General features: G+C 54.2%; 1 protein-coding gene across 1 annotated transcript; it reads right to left on the minus strand.

Annotated features, from left to right (window-relative positions):
* Positions 1–90: 90 nt before the first annotated feature.
* RGL2 (ral guanine nucleotide dissociation stimulator like 2) lies at positions 91–19946 on the minus strand. Its single transcript, XM_072987251.2, has 18 exons — positions 19497–19946; positions 18882–19029; positions 17343–17438; positions 16681–16925; positions 16218–16277; positions 14018–14315; positions 11765–11980; positions 11549–11652; positions 10633–10717; positions 9069–9149; positions 8769–8843; positions 7617–7649; positions 7362–7483; positions 7122–7220; positions 6731–6860; positions 5025–5279; positions 2859–2973; positions 91–1996 (listed from the first exon to the last, which is right to left on the minus strand). Exons 2-18 carry the CDS (start codon positions 18996–18998, stop codon positions 1791–1793), a joined length of 2337 nt encoding a protein of 778 aa, XP_072843352.2. The 5' UTR covers positions 18999–19029; positions 19497–19946; the 3' UTR covers positions 91–1790.
* Positions 19947–21881: the final 1935 nt, after the last annotated feature.

The following is a 21881-nucleotide window of genomic DNA, read 5'->3' on the forward strand; positions in this document are numbered from 1 at the left end:
AGGTACTCTTACCATTGATGACAAACATGGCACTCTTGAGTCAGAGACGGAAAATGGGACCTGCCTGTTCTCACACAGCACTAACAACTCTTTATATCACAAAGCTTGTTTTTTATTTTATAGAAAGAAGGGCACCCTCCATTCAGAGGGCCTGAGACCATCAAACACACAACTATATCACATTCTTCAATAAAAAGGCTTTTTCTCTCTCTCAGAGGCAGGGGTGGGGGGACTCGAGAGAGAAGAGGTCTGTGGCTCCAGTGGGCTATGAACGGCTTTGTGACCATTATCCGTCCAGCCCACCCAGGCCTTGCGAAAGTTACTCTCTTTTTTTATCTGATGTTTTCTCCCCGTTTTCCCTCCTTGCAACTGGGACAGGAAGCTGCTCAACAGGTCGAACTGCACCTGTTGTGTTTCTTTCTGCCCTCCAGCAGTTGGAAGTCCTGCCCCCCCCTCCCACATGAGGTGGTCAAAGACTTTGTGAGTGTTTTGCTGTAATCAAGGACTAGATGCCAAAAAAAAGAGGGAAAGAAAAAAAGAGAGAGAACGGATGGCAAAGTCTCCCACTTGGGTCGGCGGTGCTTCTAGTAAACAGAGCTAAGGATCAGCCGGGGCGGCCTTTGACCCTCCTCTCCTCGTCGGTAACAGTGCATCCTCATTTTCTAAGAGAGATTAACTTCTGCCTTGGCCTCATTCAGTAGTGTCTGCCTTTTTTAAAAAAGGAAATTAGTGTTAAATTGTATTGAGAAGCAAAGCAGAGCGAGGCTCAGCTGCACAAACTTCGTAAGGGGGGGGCAGGCAGCAGCAGCAGCGTTGGAAGGGGGGGCCAATTAACGCATCTCAGCATCCAGCTAAGATTCCCTGAGGAAACCCCTTCTTGCCTCTTCTGGTGCCTTCTTTGGGCGTGTGAACGTAAAGCAGTCATTCTCCTTTTGTGTGGCTCCATGGATGCCCACCTGTGCTTAGAGGTGGACAGCAGGACCCGCCCATCCACTGATTCACTTATCCGCTGGGCTGAAAATACCGTATTTCTCTGAACTGGCCCCTAGAGGGCGCCAGAGACCATGCAGTATATATTCTGTTTCATGCTTCCACGTTTTTCAGCATCCGCGGGGAGGGGGATTGGAACCGACCCCCCATGGATACCGGAGGGCCTACTGGATAACGAGAAAGGATGAGCAGAGGATCGGAGTGCCTGCCCCTGAAGGAGCAAAAATAGCAGGCATTTCCAGCTAAGGCAGGAAGGGTGTGTGTGTCTTGGGAAAGGTCTGTCTTTTCACAACTGTGTCACGATTAAGGCACGTCAGGTGGGCATCCAACTCAAAAGCAGAAAAGGCACCCAGTTCAGGAAGCAGGAAGACGGGCGCCATGCCAACAGGAAGAATCAAAACAGGGCACCTTCTGGGGCAAAAAGTATCTGGTGTGTCGGCAGCCCGGGGTGGGTGGGGATGTCTTCCATGCAGCTCTGGCTGGCTGGTGCCAAACACAGCCATGCAAAACTCTTCCTGGCACCAAGTGCAAAATGCGTCACATTCCTGAAAGCTTCAGGAAACTCCAGTCGGTCTCCAGGGTGAAAGCAGCTGCCAGAACGGAGAGCAGGAACCTTCCAGTTTGGCCAGGGCGGACGCCCCAAGTCAAGGCGGCTGTTGGCAAATCCCAACAGGGGCAGGCAGCCCACCCATTTCCTCTCCCCCCCCCCCTCGGGAGCAGGTTAAAAATAGGTCTCTGTTTGCCGCCCCGACTGGGTGGTGCCCGGGCTCGTCCGTCGCCAAGGGGCTGCCTTCTCTGCTTCAGAAGAGGGCTTTGGCAATCTTGCGCCCGGTGGCTTTGATCTTTGGGAAAGTGGCGCTGATTTCCACCCCCTTAGGCGTGGGGGTCCTGGGCGGGGGCGGCGGGGGCACTGGGGCTGGCTTCCCCTGCTTGGCCCGGAGCATGAAGTCCTGGCAGGAGCTGTTCATGGCGTAGAACACGTTCGCGGTAGGCGGGAAGGCCAGCTCTGCGGGAGAGAAAGACACCGATGGATCCATGCCTCTTATCAACCTCGGGAAGGGTGTTGCTTAAAAGTGGACCTCTTTTCCTCCCCATCCTCTCCCCCCCCCTTGCCTCCATTAGCTCCTGAATTCCAGGGAAGGGAAATTTGCAAGTCGTCACTTGCTGACGAGTCTGACTTAATTTGCACTAGCAACTCGACTCGGGTCTTAAAAGAAAAGAAAGACTCCCAACTCAAAACCAATTTTTCGAGTCACATTTCAAGTCCCTATTAGAGATGGCATTCCCTCCCTGTTGCGGCCACCACCCAGGTTATTTTGGGGGCCGGCTGTCGAACTCCAGTTTTCCATCCTCTCCGGGAGCTAAACCACCCCTTTTTCCAGGCTCCCTTTGGAGTCCCAGGTCGGACCTTTTAAACCCATTTATATGTTTTAGGACTGGGAGGTCTGAAGAACAGATTCCTGAGCCCTCGGATCAGACCCGCCTTTGCTGCCCCATGAAACCTCTGGAGCTCCTCTCTAGGGTGGGCGATCCACTCAGCCTGCCCTCTCCCGTCCGTCACAAGGGGGAGCCAAGACCAACAGGTCCCGCCTGAGTAATGGGGGATGATGTTCTTTCTGCAATTGCTAATATATATTTTAGTGTTAGGAAAATATGATGGCGCTGAGAACACAAGCTAAACAGACCGTCTTGGCATCTGTTCTCCTCACAGCTCAAGTAAATGAGAGCACCGGAGGATGATTAACTTGGGCCACCATCACCCCTCCTCCTCCCCCCCACAGCCTTCTCCCTGCCCAAGACAATCAACAGCTCCCCCTGCATCCCAAATCCCTCCCCATCCCCACACAATTCGCACCCAGCACCCCCACCTCGGCCTTCAGGCAGAAGCTGCACCAGTTCGTACTGGGAGGCCCGGCTCCGGTCCTGGTTGTGTTTCTCCAGCGCTTTTGCAATCACGGCCGGGGTCTTGTCTTGGCTGGTGACCTGCCAGGGGAGGAAACGACACGGAAAAATAAAACCATCTCTGTTCTCCGGAAAACATTTCCATGGGAAAAGCAGTTCCCAACCTGCGTCAGTCCCCCCTTAATTCTGTCTGGAGGGAACTCATTTCCACCTTCCCAAAAACGAAACACACAACAATAGCAGCTATTTTTTTTCACCCACCTGAGCTTCCTAGAATGAGAATTCTTTTTTAAAATATATATATATATATATATTCTGCTTGAAACTTACTCATCAAAGTGGTTCCTCACCCCTGCTTAATCTGATGAAACCACCCCCTTTATGAGGAAGCTGGCCCTGAACAGATGCTGGACAAGTGAAGGCCTGCCTGCTCTGTCTTCCTCCTCCCTAACTGAAACGTTTGTCTCCTCTAAGGATGATTTTTGCGCCTTTGGGTTGGATCCAGGCTGAGTCACGGTGAGAGCAGATCCCATGAGAACCGGTCTGTGGCTTTCAGCCATGGCTGAAAGTGGGTCTACTCGAAATCAAAGCACGATCTGGGTCCAAACACACTGTGAACGCTGTCCTCCCATGAATTAAGTGCAGGCGGAAGAGAGCATTTTGCTCAGCTGAGGTTTCTCAGCGGCTGCTCCCACTGTCTTTCACCACTGATTAAACCAGCTATTATTAATACAGAATGAGCTTCCACTCCCGCCTCTCTGCAGCAACGCAATTGCTTGTGCGTGCTTCTAAAAGCAAGCAAATAGAAAACATAAACATGCAACCCTAAAACGATGTAAACAATAGAAGTCAATTTAAAAAAAAAACCTGCTGAAAACCAGCACAATGTATATTAAACAAACTAGTTTTATACTCATCTTCACACCCTTCCTGAAACAGCAACGCTGGGACCTGATCCCTATTCTAGTTTGGCGTGGGCGTTGGGCTGATGAGAGGTTAGCGGTCCAAGAACATCAGAGATTGAATTAAGGTTTTAATATCAATTAATTCACTGCATTCCTAAAATGCCCCCTGTTACAACAGCATTCATGGACTTCCTGTTTTATAGCAATGTAGAGGCTGTGCCTACTGGACCCCAAGAATCTAACACACACACACACACACACACACACACATACACACACAGAGTGTCCTTTTAGAGATCTGGCCACCCGATCGTTACCCACACCAGCATTCCCTTTTTCTGCCAGATCTCCAGGAATGACCTGATCCCACAATGGGCTCAAGTAACAGGAAACCAGATTTAGGCTGAGTATCCAGGAAAAATGTCTTAACTGTTAGAGAAGTACGACAAGGGAACGCACATGACCTCGGGAGGTAGGGAGCACTCCAGCGCTGGAGGCATTTAAGAGAAAACTGGACCACCGTCTGCCAGATGTGCTGTGATGGGGATCCCTGCCTTGAGCAGGGGGTTGGACTGGATGACCTCGGAGGCCCCTTTCCAGCTCCACGATTCTGGGATTCTATGATACACCCAAATGCCTAAAAGCCTGGGTGGAGTTACAGAGCACCCGTGCAATTATTTGCCCACCTCCCGCCTAGAGAATGCAAAAAAAAGCAGTCATTAGGGATGGCAGCGGAATCATCAGCGTAACACCAAGGAAAAGGGAAGGAGAGGCAGAAGGAAAAGAAAAGCTGGACTCCGAACACCCCAAAGCACGGCTCTGACCTCACGGCCCAAAGCCCCCACAAGGACACAGGTCTGCACGTGCGCGCAGAGAATCCTAGCAATGGAACCACCCCTCAGGGTGAGCCCACTCCCCAGCACGTCAGCCACTGGCAGGCGTCTTTTGTCAGGGAAGGAAGGCCCCCCCTTGCCCCTCCCACGCTATGCTCCACCACCTCATAGCCCCCCAATTCCCCACCCCAGGAATGCAGAAATAGTCTTGACATGGGGGGGTCTATACAGTACGCCCCCCCTCCCACCAAATCCAACTTCTCTAGCAATCCAGAGTTCCCTTTGTTTTTAAGTTCGGGATTCCGGATGATGATGATGATGTCGGGTCCATGCTGTCGGGCTCCCCCCGCGACCCCTGCCCTCGCGTGACCTTCTCCCCGTCCGGCTCACTCACCAGGATGCTCTTGTAGAGGGTGCCGTCCTGGAGGGCCATGCTGACCCGGATGATGCGGCAGTCCGAGGCCGAGGCGCTGCCCGGGGCCGGGGCCGTGGGGTAGGCAGCCCCACAGGAAGCGGAGCGCCGGTGCCCTTTGATGAAGCCTCCCGCCTTGGCCGGGGGAGGCGCGAGCCCCCCAGGGGAAGCGGGAGCGGCTTTATCCGAGGAGGCGGCGGCCGTGTCCAGCGATGAGACCGAAGGCCATTTCGTGGGCTGGAGGGAGAGGAAGAAAGACGTGTGGACGCGAGAGGGCCCCACCAGGTCTTAAAAAAAAACCCAATTTCTAGCTTGAAACAGGATCTGAGACAACTGGAGAGGAGAACCACGGAGCCCTTGATGCTCGTCAGGAAAATAAGCGAGACAAGACGGGCAACCCGAAACGAGCGCCCCAAACGTCTGCGAGCAAAGGGGTTTTCGTGTTTGTTCCTGTTCTGGAGCCGCTTTTTTAATGACGTGAAGGGTCAATAACAAGGGGGAACCAAGCAGAGCGATGCTCTGGGGGGGGCGAGGGAGGGAAGGCCCCCCCGCTTTGCGATCTGGGCCAAGAGGAATGGAAATCTGGAATTAAAACAAGAGGCAGCCTGCACTCTCTCTCCCCGGAAGTCAAGCCTACAATAAGATGAAAAGTGGTTCCTGGTGCAAATTCTGAGCCCTGTATAAAAGCCACTAAGGTACAGTGGTGCCTCGCATAGCGAGGTTAATCCGTTCCGGATTAACCTTCGCTATAGCGAAACATCGCTAAACGGAATTAAAAAAGCCATAGAAACGCATTGAACTTTGTTCAATGCGTTCCTATGGCTTGAAAACTCACCGTTAAGCGAGGTTCTGCCATAGCGCCGCCATTTTTGCACCCTCGGTAAGCGAGGGCAGGGCGCGAAAATGCGGCGTGGACCTTCTGGCGGCCATTTTGGAACCGCCGATCAGCTGTTCTCCCCTGCTTCGTTATGCGATATTCGCTAAGCGAATCGCTTAGCGAATATCGCAAAGCAAAAAATCCCCATAGGGGCCATCGCTGAGCGAATGCTCCAGTGATGGCCCAGGGCGCCTCGTTAAGCGATTTCATCGCTCAGCGAGTCGCTCGTTAAGCGAGGCACCACTGTACGTCGATTCCGCCTGGTATTTTAAATGTTTTAAAAAATACAATCGGGGGTTGGGGGGTGGGGAAGAACCCAAACAATTCAAGTAAATGACCTGGACCACATCAGCACCTCATTCCCTTCCTGGCATGGCATAAGAAGGTCACAGAAGTGGCCATCCTGCACCCACTCATGCGGACGTACGCCCTGCGGAACTCAAGGAGACTACATAGAAGGAGGTTTGGGACCAGACCCAGACAGAATCTCATCTCTCCATATATGAGGGGCCAAATCATCCCTGAGAGACCCAGAAAGCTGGAAGAACATCCCATCGAGATCATTTTCTCCATTAGCCCTGTTGTATTGAGTGCGAATTTAAAAAGAGGCCGCTTGCTTTCCATGAAGGTTCAAGCAGATGGTGCAAAAGTCTCACACAGCCTCATCAGGATGTGGCCCCCACATATGGCAGTCCCTAAAAAGCTAGGCTCTAGATGATGGGTGGGTGCTCAGGGATTCCCCCCTCCCCCGGCGGCAGGGGGTGGGGGGGAGGATGCAAGCATGACGAGCAGGAAGCCCAGGCTTGCTCACCTGTTGAGGACAAGGTTGTCCCCGGGTCGCTCCGGAGGCTGACGGAGGCAAGAGCAGGTCCGGGGGTGGGTTCGGGGAGCAGGGTCTGTCCCAGGGAACCGGGGTGCTCACCCCGATGGAGGTCAGCAGGCTGCGTCGACGAAAAGGAAAAGGGGGCAGAGGTTAACCTCTCATTCCCGGGGCCCTTTGAGGGTCTGTCCTTTGCCCCCCCCGAAATAAGAGGGTGCCACGGTGGAGGAAGAGACCTCCAGGAGAAGGCAGGGCCGACCTTTCCAGGGAGCCCCTGCTTGCCAAGTTGACCCCTTTGGGCCAGATTCTGCAAGGGGCTGAGCCCCCCATTCCAGGTAGGCTCCCTCCCTGACCCCCCCCCAGATCCCCTTCCGCCTCTCACTCAGTGCAGTGGGTGATCACCAGCATGGGCTTGGTGGGTCTGCCCGCCGGGGTCCCCCCTCCTTCGGCCGGAGGCTCGATCGCACACGAGCGCTGGTAGCTGGAGACAGAATGGGAGGGGGAGAGGAAGCCGGAGGGTGAGGTCCTGGCCCGAGAAAAGGCAGAAACCCCCCCACCCAGGCCACCCATCCCCCTCTGATCTCCAGCCAACCACAAACGCCCTACACACACACACACACACCTTTGGGTCTCGCTGAGGCTGGGGAGGCGCTGAAGCCACCGCTGGAGAGCCGGATCCGGGCTCAGCGCGTAGTTATGACAGTTGGCCTGCAGGAGGCGCAGCTGGGTCAGGATCTCAAACTCCTGCAGAAAGCCAAGATTTGGGTTTACAGGTAAGGCTGGTGGGGGGGGGGGCTCTTTCCCAAATATCTAAAGTGAGGATGGAGCTTCCAGGCACTTCTCGGCTCCCCTTTTCTGCACTAACCGGCACACGTACCTTGCGGTGCTTCTCAAAATTAATGTAGCCGTTCTGCAGAGAGAGAGAGAGAGAGAGAATGAGAGGCAATAAGACCGAAGCGTCCCACCGTTCCTAGAAGACTCTCTTTCCAAACCTCCCCAACCCTCCCCCCCCCAAAAAAAAACCTCTCAGATGTCCCTCTTCCGTAAGGGCAAATATGCTTCGAGACCAGCAGGGCTAGAAATTTATTTACAGTAGTTGGTTGTTGTGGGTTTTTCGGGCTCTTTGGCCATGTTCTGAAAGTTGTTAGGCGGGATAGAAATAAATAAATAAATAAATAAATAAATAAATAAATAAATAAATAAATAAATAAATAAAAAATAAAAAATAATAAATAAATAAATAAATAAATAAATAAATAAATCAATCAATCAATCAATCAATCAATCAATCAATCAATCAATCAATCAATCAATCCCGGCTGTGAAAGCCTTCACAAATACAATTTTTTAGTTGTTTGCTTGTTTTTTTAAATTTCTGTACCGCCCATCTGGCAACCCAGGCCACTCTGTGTGGACGACAAAATACCATAAAACAAAATATTAAAAGGCAAGACAAAGCAGACAATAAAACTGAATAGTCTATAGAAAAGCAACAAATACAAACAGTATCAATACAACATGAAATTAAAATGAAATAAAATGATCAAGAGCATTCACCACCGGGGCTGGCCGACGGATTTTGCAGAGTCCCACTGAGGCTTCGGAGCGGATGCCTTTCCCCTGCAGCCGGTGTGACACTGTGGCTCTCACAGTTGGGGAAAGACCACCCAAAAAAAGAGTCTAGGGCAGTGGTTCCCAAACCGGGGGGTCCCCAGATCTTCTTGGTCTGCGACTCCAAGAAATCTCAGCCAGAAGAGCTCGTGGCGAAGGCTTCTGGGTATTGTAGTCCAAAAACATCTGGGGAACTAAGTTTGGGAACCTCTGGTCCAGAGGGGCTTCTCGTGGCCTGTTTCGGTGGACTGCAGCCTTCCTGGAGAAAGCCCTCCCCCCCCCCAATAAGCACACAGAGCTTTTCCCAGCAAAGGAGACGGGAGGAAACGGCCATGGCCCCCATATAGACAGGTAGTAGGCGTAAACATGGCCACGCGCCCATAATGGACGGAGGGAACACAGCGTCTTCCTTGCTCACCTGCAGCCGGTTCCGGGTGGCCGCATCCAGCATCACCAAGTCCTTCAGAAAGGTGCCCAGGTAGGGGACCACGCCCTGCGAGGAAGGGAGGAAGGGAGGAAGGAGGGTGACCCCTTTGCTTCGGGGCTCACCTGGAGCCCACCCCTCTGGCCATTCTCCTCACTGCTTGACCTGGTGTCCTCCCCCACGTTTGGGGCTCCCACCCTCTGCCCACCCCCCTCCTTCCCAGCCAGCATGCCTAGTGGGAAGGACGGCATGACGGCAGGTTGCGCTGGTTGGGCGCACAGCACCGCCGCTCACCATGGGCCGGTGCTCTGTGGACTTCCGCTGATGCCTCCGGTGGATGGGGTCCGTGCCAGATCCTCCTCGGGAATAGCCTTCCTATTGGGGAGGGAGAAGCAGAGTGAGGTCCCCCCCCCCGGCCGACTGGACAGGCAGAAACAACGCTTTCCTTCTATACAGGGTTGTCTTGGGTCATAAGCCATGATCACCCACCGTGTGGCGCAGTGGTTAGAGACGGATGGAGTGGGCAGTGGAAGATACTCTGTTTTCCACCAAGCCATGAAATTCCATGGGGAGGGGGGGGGGCTCACAGGCGCTCAGACTGACCCTACCTGGCAGGGCTGTCATGTGGATACAGGAGGAGGAAGAGGAGGAAGGGAGGGAGGAAAGGAAAGGCAGCCACATGAACAATACAAGCAGCAGCAACCCACCCGAACACCCGCAAGGTACTGTAAGAAAAGGAGTCCCTCGGGTTCCATGCCCTGGCACCTACTCTCGAGTAAACATGCCTCGGGCTGTTGGGAGGCAGCCAGCAATAAAGGGGGGGGGAATTCTAGCAGTGCCCCTGACCTTTCTTTAAAAGTGATGCATCAGGAAGGGTTTTGACTGTTATTTACTTTCAGTGTTTATTTTCACAGTCTACTCACAGCTCTTTATATTTTCCCTAGGGCTCCCCTGGCCGGCTTTACATCCTGTGAAGGGCACTGGGAGATGGGTTCTAAAGGACTATTTTGTATATAGGCTGACTCAATGTGTTTGTTTATATATATATACTGTATATAAACAAACACGTTGAGTCAGCCAATTGGCTCAGACACAAAACTCAGCCTCCAACACCAGGTGATATGAGGGACTGTGGTTTTGTCCTCAGTGTAGCTTTTCTGGCACTTCCTCCCAAAGCCGTTTTCTTTCCTCCCTAAGCCCAAGGGAGACATGGAACACGGGGCAGAGAAAAGGAAGCCCTTCTTTTGTGCTTTGTGCAGAACCTAACCTGTGGAACTCCTTGCCACAAGATTCAGCAACAGAAATGCCAACTTGGATTTTTTCCAAAAAAATCATCCAGTCACAGTGGTATCTCCTCCCGTAGAAGAAGCAGCCAGCTTTTATGTTATGTTATAATAATGTGGCATCAAGTCAATTCTGACTTAGGTCAACCTTTTACAAGGTTTTCCAGGTAAGAGAGAAGTGGTTTCCCACACCCTTCTTTTGGGGGTGGGGGTGCCCTGGGACTGTGCAGGTGGCCCAAAGCCACCCAGACTGGCTTTTTTCTCCCCAGAAAGTCACAGTGGGGTTGCCATTTCCCCGAAATCCCTCCACAAAAGCAAAATTAAAAGCATATTTCTGCATAATCCCGTGGAATGACGACATTCCTGGGTAGAGATGCTGGGGTTGGGGGGAGCGGGGTTGTCTACGCCGGGTGCGAGGAAGCCACGAAGCCCATTTGGGCTGACTCTTGGGCCTCCCCCCTTGCCCAGGGCATAGTGGGGAAACATCCGCACACAGGTGCAGACGCGCAACGCAACACAGAAAGAGCGCGGTGGACGGAGGAGGAGGAGAAGTGGGGTTCAGTGGTCACACCCACCTGGAACAGTAGCCGCCGGCTTTGGCTGTAGTTATCCTCTTCGGAGCAGATGGCGCTGAGCTCCTCGTAGCAGCGAAGGGAATCCCTGCGGGGGGGGTTTGAGGTGGGATAGGAGGGGGCAGAAACAAAGCTCCATAGGGCAACAGCACCCACAGACAACTGCAGTGAAAGAGGGGGTCTCATCTCAGAAAGACCACCCCAGAAATTCTGCTCTCACCCTTCCGTCTGGGAAGCCTGGAGGGGGGTGTCTCGGGGGGGGGGCGTCTCGTGTCCGTGCTTGGCACAACCAGGCACCTCCCTGTTCTCTCCCCCTCCCACTGTGCTTTCTGGCTCTGCTGGGAGAGGGGAGCCTCCCAAGATCCTCCGTGACACCCCCAGAAAGGGGGGGGGGCTTCTGGCCCTTTTCAGGCTCCTAAGAGAAGACATTGCAAAGGTGGGAACCAGGGAAGGCTTTGGGGGGGGGAGCATGATAGTGTTATTGCAACCTCGGACGCTGCTTCTAGGAGGCGTGGGCTGGGAGGGACCTTTTCTGGACTAGGGGGACTGTCCATCTATCCAGCACTAACCAATCATTCTTTCCCTGCCTTTGAGTTCAAAGAGAGCCCCGCCTCTCCGCTCTGTATCTCTTTCCCTCTCTGTGGTCTGTTGCTCAAAGCCAGCCAGCCAGGTTTGTTCCACTGTAAGTAAAGAAACATGTTTTATACTTCCTGCTGTTCATGTCCCAGAGTGAGTTACTGAGACTGTAAGTGCCAGTGGATGAGGGGGAAGAAGAAAACAATAAGAGAGGTGGCCTACAATGGGGAAAACTTGAATCTGTTCTGCTAATGGAATTTAACCCAGGTTCAAAACTCTGCAACGTGATCGTGGAGGGGGGGGTTTCTAGGGGGAAGCCTGAATCTTGCCCCTCGGCCCCCACCTGGAGGTCTCCTCCCAGGTCCTCTTGAGCCGGTGCAAGGGCGTGGACTGTAGGGCGGAGATGACGGCGTAGAGCGAAGAGAAATTTCGGAGGCAGAAGCATTCCTGGAGGGACACGAGGAAGCAGAGGAGATGACGACTCTGGAGCCTCTCCCCACGGCAGGAGAGTTGGGGGGGGGAACTCAAGGGAACCCTCCACCCAAGGAGACCCACTCACCTCAGCCACCCGGATCCACTTCTCCAGGAGCCGAGCCCGCTGGGCGGCCCGTAGCCCGGTGTCCCCGAGGCAGGAGGAGACCACGGCCTTGGCCACCAGGTTGAACTGGGCCACCGTGGCCCGGACGGTCGGGCAGGCCCTCTCGTGGCCCTTCCTGTCCCGCTTGGACCACAGGGAGCCCACGCACTCCTGGGGGACGAGGCGCAGGAAGAGCTCCTGGGGGGGGGACAGAAGGGGAGAGAAAGGCGGTGAGAAAGACAGAGGCCCAGATCCATTCCTGCCTCGTGCCGCCCCACCAGAGAACCCCACCCTCCAAAATGACAGACGGGCTTCCACGCCAGCAGGACAGCAGGGCCCGTGATCCTGGGTGCAAGCATCTGAAGAAATACACCTTTCTTTCAAAAACAAAGCAAAAACCGGTCTAGGTTTCTAGCCCTCATGGCTGTGGCAAGATGCCACAAAATTTCTTTTACCCTACTGGCCATCGATGTTTATTTCTTTTTTAAATGACAATTTTTCAGACTTTATCCTCCTGATGCCGAGGGAATCAGGAACAGTTAGGAGGACTTGTGGGGAAAGAGCTGTCAAAACAAAACTCTCGTTTTTCAGGAATATTTGGTGGGATTCCCTCGGGATAAAAGCAAGGCAAGCAAAATAAACTTCCCGATATCTCTAAGAATGCCCCTGATTGTAATGTCAAACATCCTACTTCCAGCAATTTTGCTAACTTTTCAATACGGCAAAAATTTTCCTGGCCCCAAAAGGAATCTGCCAGTTTTCACTGGTTCAGAACCTGGCCAAGATTTGGAAGAGATATAAAATATAGAGGCCCTACGGCTGATCACTTTGAATTCGTCCAGCTGAGAGAAAGCCAGAGAAAACTCAAGACATAATCAGCTCCCAGTTTCCACGCTGTTTGTTTTTCAAATCAAAGATAAATAGAATTCAGATAACACGAAAAAGATTTTTCTCCTGGTGGAGTCCATGTATTTACGCAATTATTTGTGTATATTTTCCAGACCTTGAAAGGCTGTTTTCTAAAAATGCAACCTTTCTCCATTAAAGTATTTTAAAGCAGTTCGTTGTTGTTATTACTGATTGGAAAGTTTTAAAAGTCACTTATGTTACGTTTTAAAAATTACTGTATGCTCCATTTTAAAAAAAAAAAACCTAGGACTCATAAGAGGGTGGCCTAAATATATCTAAATTTACCCTTAAAACATAATTTTGAATAAAAATAATTGCATGCGGTCAAATCAGTTCTGTCTTATGGGGATCCCTTTCCAGGGTTTCCCAGGTAGAGAATACTGTACTGTATATAGAAGTGGTTTTACCTTTCCCTTCCTCTAGGGGCGCTGTGGGGCTGCGCAGCTGGCCCAAGGCCACCCAGGCTGGCTCTTCTTTCCCTAGAGGCAATGTGGGGGATTCAAACTCCCAACCTCTATACCTAAACCACTGAGCTTTAAAAGACAGCTAGAACATATTACCAGTTCCTCAGATAAAGTACAGTGGTGCCCCGCATAGCGACGTTATTCCGTTCCGTATTAATCGTCGCTATCCGGAAACATCGCTATACGGATACGAAAACCCATTGAGTGAAGATCCTCCATAGCACTGCCATTTTCGCCGCCTCGGTAAGCGAGGGCAGCATGCGAAAATGCTTGCGGCGGCCATTTTGGAACCGTCGATCAGCTGTTCTAAAAACATCGCAATGCGCAGATCGACGATCGGTAAGCGAAACGCTTACTGATCATCGCAATGCGATGTTTTCCCTATCTAAACATCGCAATGCGATCACATTAGCGATCGCAAAAAATAGATCGCTATGCAGATTCGTTGTTAAACGGTGCACTCATTATGCGAGGCACCACTGTACTGTACATTTTTCATTCTCATGCATTGCACCACGGTACAGCTTAAACTATCCATTCTACCACCTCATCTTACATGTTTTCATGCTGTCTTTTGCTTAGTTTTTCTCTCTTTTTTAGCTTAAGTTGAGTGATATGTTTAATTTTATTTTTGTCCCCTTATGTCATGGATCCATTTAAAGTGTCTTTGGTGGTCTTTATAACCTTGTAAACTGCTCAGAGTGGTCTCAACAGATGGACAGTGTAGAAAATGAATGAATAAATGAATAGATAGATAGAATAGATAGATTAAATTAAATTAAAACAACTTTGTTCCACTCTGATCACAGCCCCTTTCCTTCCCAACTCTGCCTCCCTCCCACCCGACCCCATTTGGACTCACGGCGTCTTTCGCAGTCAGGTGAGCCGCCACGTCCTCCGCCTGCAGCCCCAGGATGTAGTGGGGGTCAGGGTCTCTCTCCGGGGCATCGTCCCCGACACCCTCGCCTTCTGCCGGATCCTTCTGAGCCCTCCCGGGGGCTCCTTCTCTTGCTGGGGCCGTGAGGGTCTTCTCGCACTCGGCCCCAGCCCCCAGAACCCAACGCAGCCGGGAAAGCAGCTGTTCCCGCAGGCCGGCTTCCAGCCCTATAAAGTCCTCCGGGTAGCCATCCAGCCAGGAGCAAAGCAAGGCGCTCAGGGCCCTGCAGAAGATTTGGGGGAGAAGGATGCTACCGCTCAAAAAGTGGCAGGGAGTTCCACAGGGTCACAGATCTTGCAGGGTGCGAAAAGACATTTTTTGTGCCTCTCCTATAGCAGCTCTAGAGAACTGCAAAATATGGGGGGGGGGGGGGCTGGCTTCCCACTGTGATAAAAACAGATTTGGACCAGAGAGAGCCTTGGGCCTGATCCAGCCTCTTGGATCTGCTGGTATCCTTAAGCCAGATATACCTCTTCCAAGGCACTCTCTCCAGGCTGGGCAGGATTTGGCCCCCCTCTGCTGTCCTTCCCGTTTCCCACTTTTTCTCTAAGCGAACATAAACCAAACCTTGTCATTCCTCCTCATTCCAGATTTTTCATGATTTTCCTACCCCTTTTTCTTCCTTTCTTGGTATGATTTTCTTCCTGTCTAACAACCTCTCCATTCCAGCGTTCTCTCGTTGGGAGACAAAAGACCCCCCCTCCCAACAATTGGAGGGCACCGGCTTGGGAAAGCGGCCTTAACCATTCACCACACAGCTCCCGGGAACACACTGAGCCTCTGAGCATGTGAAGAGTGCCGCCCCTTCCTGCCGTTGCCACAGTCACAACCTGGAGCTACTACCGGCTGGGCGGGGGGGGGGGAGGAGGAGAGTCAGCCCCACAGGCCAAAGGGCCAAGCAGACCAGCCGCTCCGTTTGCAAAAGAGGGACCCGATCTGTGCTGTCCGCAGAGAAGACACGCACACCCATCGTCCACGATTTGCCCCAGGCCAAAATCTGGAGGGAGCAGCTATACCACAGGGGGTGGGGGGGTGGAGCCCTTGGTGGGAGAGACCGTCTCTGGGGACTCCCTTGTGCTAGCCAGCGGGGGGGGCACGTACCTCAGTGCCCCCACCGGCTTCCAACACACACACACACACACACACGTGCAAATCTGAGCCCCGTGTCAACCTTGCATCCCAGCCGGCCAGCCGCCAGTCACCCCTCGGGGACATTTTAACGAGGCCCTCCTCCTCATCACGAGGGTGTCTCTATTTCACCTTAAGAACACAACAGGAGGGAGCCAGTCTATCGGGCCAAAAAAAGAGAGGGTCTTTCTTAGAACCCCCCCCCACGGCTCGTCTCCAACAGTGGGCAGAGGCAGGCGGATGAGGGCAACCCACCAAGAAGAATCAAACCAGAAGGAGCTTCCAGATCTCTCTCCCCCCCCCCCCGACCACCACCATCATCTATGATCAAGGTAACCCCTATTATTTGGGGAGGGGGAAAGATACTTCCATGGACTACTGACCCCACAGCCCCCCCCAGCTGACGTGGCCACAGAAAGGGGACTTGTCAGCCCCCCCCCCAAAAGGAACTTTTCTAAGCTTCCTCACTCCTCCTTCGAACGGTGCTATTCCGGACAACCATCGCACAGAGAAACACTGGTGAGTGTTTATGGGGGGGGGATTGAGGGGTAGTTTTGCCTCCGTTCACCCTGTGCTCTCCCCCCCCAACTCTCTAATGCTGGGGGGGGGCGGCTTAAGGATGGCCCGAACCCCCAGCCTGAGAGATGGGGAGAGGTGGCCAAACATTATCAGGAAAGCCAAAAACCAAAAAAAAAACCTGACTGAGCCGAGAACTTAAGGCTCGGAGCAACTGTTCCCCTGAGCCTGCAAAGAGTGCATTCAGCATCAGCCAACTTAAAAGCAGAACAGCAAAAACAAAACCCCACAACCTTTCCCTGTCACAACCAAAGGCAAAGAGGAAAGCCTTTTCAGGAAAGGATGATTTGAACCCCCTCCCCACAAGCACCTCTTGTGCATACCCTGCACAAAGTGAAGGGCGGCAGGAGTAAGACTATGCGGGGGGGGGGTCTTAACTGGGCCCTGGGAGGGCCTCAAGGCGGGGGGGGGGGGTACTTACCGCCGCAATTCGGCTGTTTTTGGGCCGACGTCTGAGCCTGGCCCGGCCACTTCCTGTAGCCTTGGGAGGAAGAATATTAAAGAGGGCCCATGTAGAACCAAAGAGAGAGAAAGAAAGTAAGAAAGAAAAAAAACACGTTCTCCCCCCACACCCTTTCCTCTGTCACGGGCACCCGTTCAACAGGTGAAGCTTCCGTCCCCGAGCAGAGAGCCCTGGATTTGCACCCTTTTGCCCAACGGCCCAGACGGAAGCCTTTAGAACTGAACTGCCTTGGCCCAGCCTCACCTGTTGAACCTCTGCCTGCCAAGCCCAAACATGGACCAAAACAAAGGGACACAAGGGGGGGGGAGGAACACAGCGGGTGGCCGCATTGGCCTCTTCTCACCCAGGAGCCTGGGCATGCCCGCCTTTGCCCTCCCACCTGCACCGGGGAGACACACACACACACCCCCCGAGGGCCCACCTTTCCAGCAGGAGCTGCACCACCTCGCGGACGGTGGCAAAGGTCCGGAAGGTCGCCAAGAAGGCCGGGACGTAGCAGGTGTCGCCGAGGGCGGGGGCTTCCAGCAGGTGCCCGACCAGCCGAGGGAGGGTGCCAGCCTTCAGGGCCCGCGTCTGCCCGGCCGCAGTTGGGGAACCGGACACCGAGGAGGAGGAGGAGGAGGAGGCCGAGGGGTGACCTGAAACGGCCTCCTGCTCCGCCTGGCCCTGGGGACAAGGAAAGGAGAGGAGGGGGTGAGATCAACAAAGACGGGCGCGAGGGAGGGAGACACACGCCGATCCCGGTGCGCAAGCACCCACATGCACACCCCGTGGCACCCCTTCCGTGGCACTGCCTTAGAGCCACCCTTTCAAGGGAAGGGAGAGGTCTAAGGTGTGGTTTTTCTCCCTTCGACAACCCTCCACGAGTTTCCGTGGCCGAGTGGGGAATTCGAACCCAGGGCTCCGGTTCCCTCTCGTCTGTCCCTCGATCCTCGTGGAGGGCTCGGAGACGTGTTTCTTCTGGACTAGGAGCTGGTTCGGAGGTTCTGGGACCTGTAGTCCGGGATGAAAAAGGGAACTCTCCCGCCACGCTCCCCCCCCATAAAAAACCACGCACGGGGATTACAAACAGTCCGTACTTACCCCGGAGCCCCCGCTGCCTCTGGCGCCCCCTGGGGAACGGGAACTCACAGTGTAGATGACTCCCTCGCCGGTCTCTTCCCAGAGCGTGACAGGGGCCTGGATGGCGGGGGTTGGGGGTCAATGGGTGGGTGAGAGCAAAATGGAGACCTTTTTTTTTAAGCAGAGCAGAATTCGTCCTCAAGGCCCTGGAAAAAATGGCCCCCGCCTTCTCGTTCCTGATCAACCTTCCGCCCCACCCACCCCAGTTGCAAAACCCCGTTAAGCCTTACCTTAACAGGCAGGCAGTACCAGCGGGTCCGGGTGAGCAGCACCCCGTCCCCAGAGCCCCCTGCCTCCAGGCAGCCCCCCAGCCGGAAGAACACCTTCATGGGGAGAGCCCCCCCGGCTGCAAAGCCCCTCCTCAGCAGGGCCCCCCGCCCAATTTGCACCCGGATCCAGCCTTCTAGGCAGGGAAGAAGGGCTGGGGGGGGAGAACAACCTTGACCCGCCCCTCCCCGGGTGCAAAGCAAGCATGGAAAGTCAGGCTCAGGTGGGGAGCCCGAGGGGGAGTCTGGGGGGGGCACAGGTGTGGGGCAGGCCAGGCCCGGGACTCCCTCGCCCCCTTTCTCTCCTGGCTGCTGCTCGGCTCCCCGCTTTCCCCCTCTTCCTGGCTCCTCTTCCGCTTTGCCCGTTTGCGCTCTGCCTTCTCCCCGCCCCGCAGGACTTCCCCAAAAACTGGCCCAGCCAGATTCCAGCACCCCGGCCTCCCCCCCCACACGGTCTCTCCCCTACACACACACACACACACACACACACAATGCAGCAGCATTTCGGTGTCTCAGTGGTTGTGAATTCTCGGCGACCAAACACTCGGCCGCTGGCTCGGAGCCAAAAGGTTGACCCGGAAAGGGCAGAAGCCCAAGACGACACCCTTGGTGTGCGGGCCAGCTTGGCCCAGATGGCACCAACACAGGGCAGCGGGGCCAAAGGTGATCCTGCGCCAGGAGGGCTGGTCGCCCGGGCAACACAAGGGCCCAAGGCAGTAAACAAAGCCCGCCCGTACAACATGTTTCTGCAGAGCGGAAAATTCAACCCGTTCTCTCTCACGCACACAGAGATAGATACAGTCCTGGCCTCTCATTGCACCCCTCAGGGAGGGCGCACACTTCTATTCACCTAGGAATAGACACCACAGGGGAGAGAGAGAGAGAGAGAGAAGCCCCCAAAAGGGGGCTGGGGAAGGGGCCCAAGAGCCAGCGTGCTGTAGCGGGCAGAGTGATGGACTTAGGACTCAGGAGATCTGGGTTCGAATTCCGGCTCAGCCAAGGAAACTCACTAGCAAGTGGTACAACCACTCCTCGAATGCCCCCCCCACTTCCTTTAAACACCCAATTAGGGTCACCCGGTTGGATGCAACTCAGAAACACACCACACAGAGGCCCGAACACTGCAGAGCATGGGTTTCTGAAGGCACGCACAACACAGATACGCACAGAGAGAGAGAGAGATGCCACGCCTTGCATGAGAGGCCTGCCCCCCCTCCTTCCCGGTGCAACTCACCTGTTCAGGAGCAAGGGGTCCACACTCCCCATCGGGGGTCCGGCTGCGGAAAGCACTGAGGGTCACCCCTGGGTCGCCTCTCCCATCGAGCAGGTGGCGCAGAGAGCGGGCCAGCATCCGGCCCCCTCCCTCTTACTCTCTAGAGGAGCTAGGAGGAGAGAAAAGTGGGGAGGGGGGGCTGATGGGTGTGGGAGGGGGAGACACACCCTGTTGCATGCCCAGCCCTTCAGGTCTGTCCCCCACCCACCCCCGTCTCCTCCCACCCACCCCCTCGGCTGCCAAACCACCCCAGAGCTTAAAAGATTAAAGGAAAGGTCTGGGCGGGGCGATGCCCCTTGGCCACAGACAGGCTGGCGCAGCTGCCCGCCCTCCCCGTGACAGCAAAAGCAAGGGGTGCCCTCAAAAAGCACCATCAATTTCTGCAGGATCCCTGCAAAGCTGCCCCCCCCCCCAGCCCCGAAATCTTCACAGATGCCTGCCAATGCTGTCCCTCCTCACCCCCCAGGAAACTCCACAAACTCTCGCCAGCTACTACCCAGGGAGAATCCATCTCTGTTGCCTTTTTCTCCTCCATCCCCCCCCTTCTCTCTCTCCCCCCCCCACCTCGGGTCTCACCTGGGTGTTTGGAAAAGCCCCACCATGGGGTTGGCCAGCAGGAGCAGGAGCCCCCCACCCCCGGGCAAGTGAGTGCCAGGAGTGGCTTTTGCCAGTCCTGCAGTGGCTTCGGCTCCCTCACTTTCAGCCTGGAGTGATGGGGGACATCCCCCCCCAAGGAAGGAGGGAGGGGAGGCAGGATGGAAAGTCCGGAAGTGGAGCAAACCCGGGAAGAGAGCCAGGGACAAACCGAATGGGAAACCTGGAGCAGAGCCGGTTGGGAACGGAGCCAGGAAACTGGGGGCCGAGGTGGAGAGTAGAAAACCCGGGAATGGATTCCACCCCAAGGTCTGGAGCCGGAGGCCGGGAGTGTCGGCCCGCGGGCATCCTAAGGGCAAAACATGGAACTGGAACAGGGTTATTTGGAATGGGATCCAGAGTGGCACCCCAAGGTGCTCAAGTGTAGAAGCGGCTGGAGTGTTTACACAGGAGAAAAACCCGAGGCGGCAGCAACAGGAAGTTTGGGCAAAGTGGGTCAACGGTCTTAAGCCTCAGGCGAGGCCTGGTTCGGGAGGGGTTGTGCAAAACTTTGAGAGAGGCGGAAACGAGGGCGCCGAGGGGGGGGCGAACACGGAGAGAAAGAAAACCTGGACCGAAATGGCAGAAGGAGCAGCCCCCTTCCGCCTGTGCAAGCATGACAGAGCCGAAGACAGACAAAAATGTGATAGCCCCTGAAAGACTAAATGTTTTGTTATTTTTAATGCAAGCTTTTGTGGATTGAAATGGTTGCCTCTCTTAGGGACCCCAAAAGGGTTCCTCCAGATGGGGTGCAAAAAAAAAAAAAAAAGGCTTGCAGGGTCACCTCCCGAATCTTGAACAGGGCCCGGCTTGTCCACCTGACTAGAAAGGTCCCTCCCCTGTTGGGTCTCTGGGCACCCACGGGCCAGTCTCCACTTTAATGCCATGGAATTAAGCAGAACTCTGCAGCTGTCAAAAAAAGTAATTTTAAAAAGCTGTCCTCTATTCTTCTCTCCTGCAGCGCTAGAGCAGAAAAAGCTGGTCAGCTTCCAGGGTCGAACAGGACGCTTCTTCAGATAGGGCACTGCAGAGCTTGGGAGCAAGGCTCGGGGAACCCAGCAGCCCAAAGCTCCGGCTTAAGACGCAGCTCCTTCCGTCGGCTCCAGGTATTCGATGTCTCCTCCTGGGGTCATCTCAGGCATCATCCTTGCCCATCTCGGTTGACATGGGGTTACCAGTCCCTGGCGGGCGGGCGTCACTCTGCAACCGGAGCCAGGAGCGGGCTGCTCTGTTTACACCAATCCTCCACCTCCTCCCTTCCCCCAGCACAGAACTTGGACCCGGGCCTCCTCCCTGGGGCTCCGCTTCGCTCCCACCGGAGGAAAGAGCACAATGGGGGGCTGGAAACCCAGTTTCCTGTCTCCAGGAAGGGGCTGCGTCACAGGCACAGCTTCTACAGCCCCTCCTTCCTCATTCAAGGCGGACAACTCTGCCCTATATTTCCCCAAACAACCTGCAATTTTTTTTTCAACAGGCATGAATTCCACAGGTGCAGCTCCCCCATGGAGGAGACACAGTACCTCTTTTCCATTTGAATTCCTGTCTGACCAACCAGACTGTCCTCGGGAGGCAGAAAAATACCGAGGAAGAGAGAGATAAACGCCCTGGGGGACTGAAAGTTTTCTCAGGCAGAACAGAACACAGGCTCCGAAGCAGTTCCTAACACCCTGTTTCCCCTAAAATAAGACCTAACCTGAAAATAAGCCCTAGTAGGATTTTGCAAGATGCTCGTAATATAAACCCTACTCCAAAAATAAGCCCTAGTTAAGTGAAACCCCGCCTTTCACCCTTGTGCAGCCACCAGATGATGACATATCTGTATTTGAATAAATGTGGTGGCGCTGTGGGCTAAACGGTAGAAGCCTTTGTGTGCTGCAGGGTCAGAAGACCAGCAGTCGTAAGATCGAATCCACGCGACGGAGTGAGCTCCTCGCCAACCTAGCAGTTCGAAAGCATGAAAATGCGAGTAGATAAATAGGTACCACCTCGGTGGGAAGGTAAAACGGCGTTCCCTAGTCACGCTGGCCACGGAAACTGTCTTCGGACAAGCGCTGGCTCTACGGCTTGAAAATGGGATGAGCACCGCCCCCTAGAGTCGGGGCTAGACTAAAAATGTCAAGGGGAACCTTTTACCTTTTAGATGGTTGTACGCGACAAAAATAAAACATCCCCTGAAAAATAAGCCCTAATGCGGTTTTTGGAGCAAAAATTAATAGGAGACCCTGTCTTATTTTCAGGGAAACAGGGTATGTTGGTCCCATTACAGTAAAAAAAAAGTAGTAGGAATCATTTATAGCCTGCATCCCATGGGCCTCCTTTATCTGGAAA

Source organism: Pogona vitticeps, chromosome 2, assembly GCF_051106095.1.
Source record: "Pogona vitticeps strain Pit_001003342236 chromosome 2, PviZW2.1, whole genome shotgun sequence".
In the NCBI taxonomy this organism is placed as follows: domain Eukaryota; kingdom Metazoa; phylum Chordata; class Lepidosauria; order Squamata; family Agamidae; genus Pogona; species Pogona vitticeps.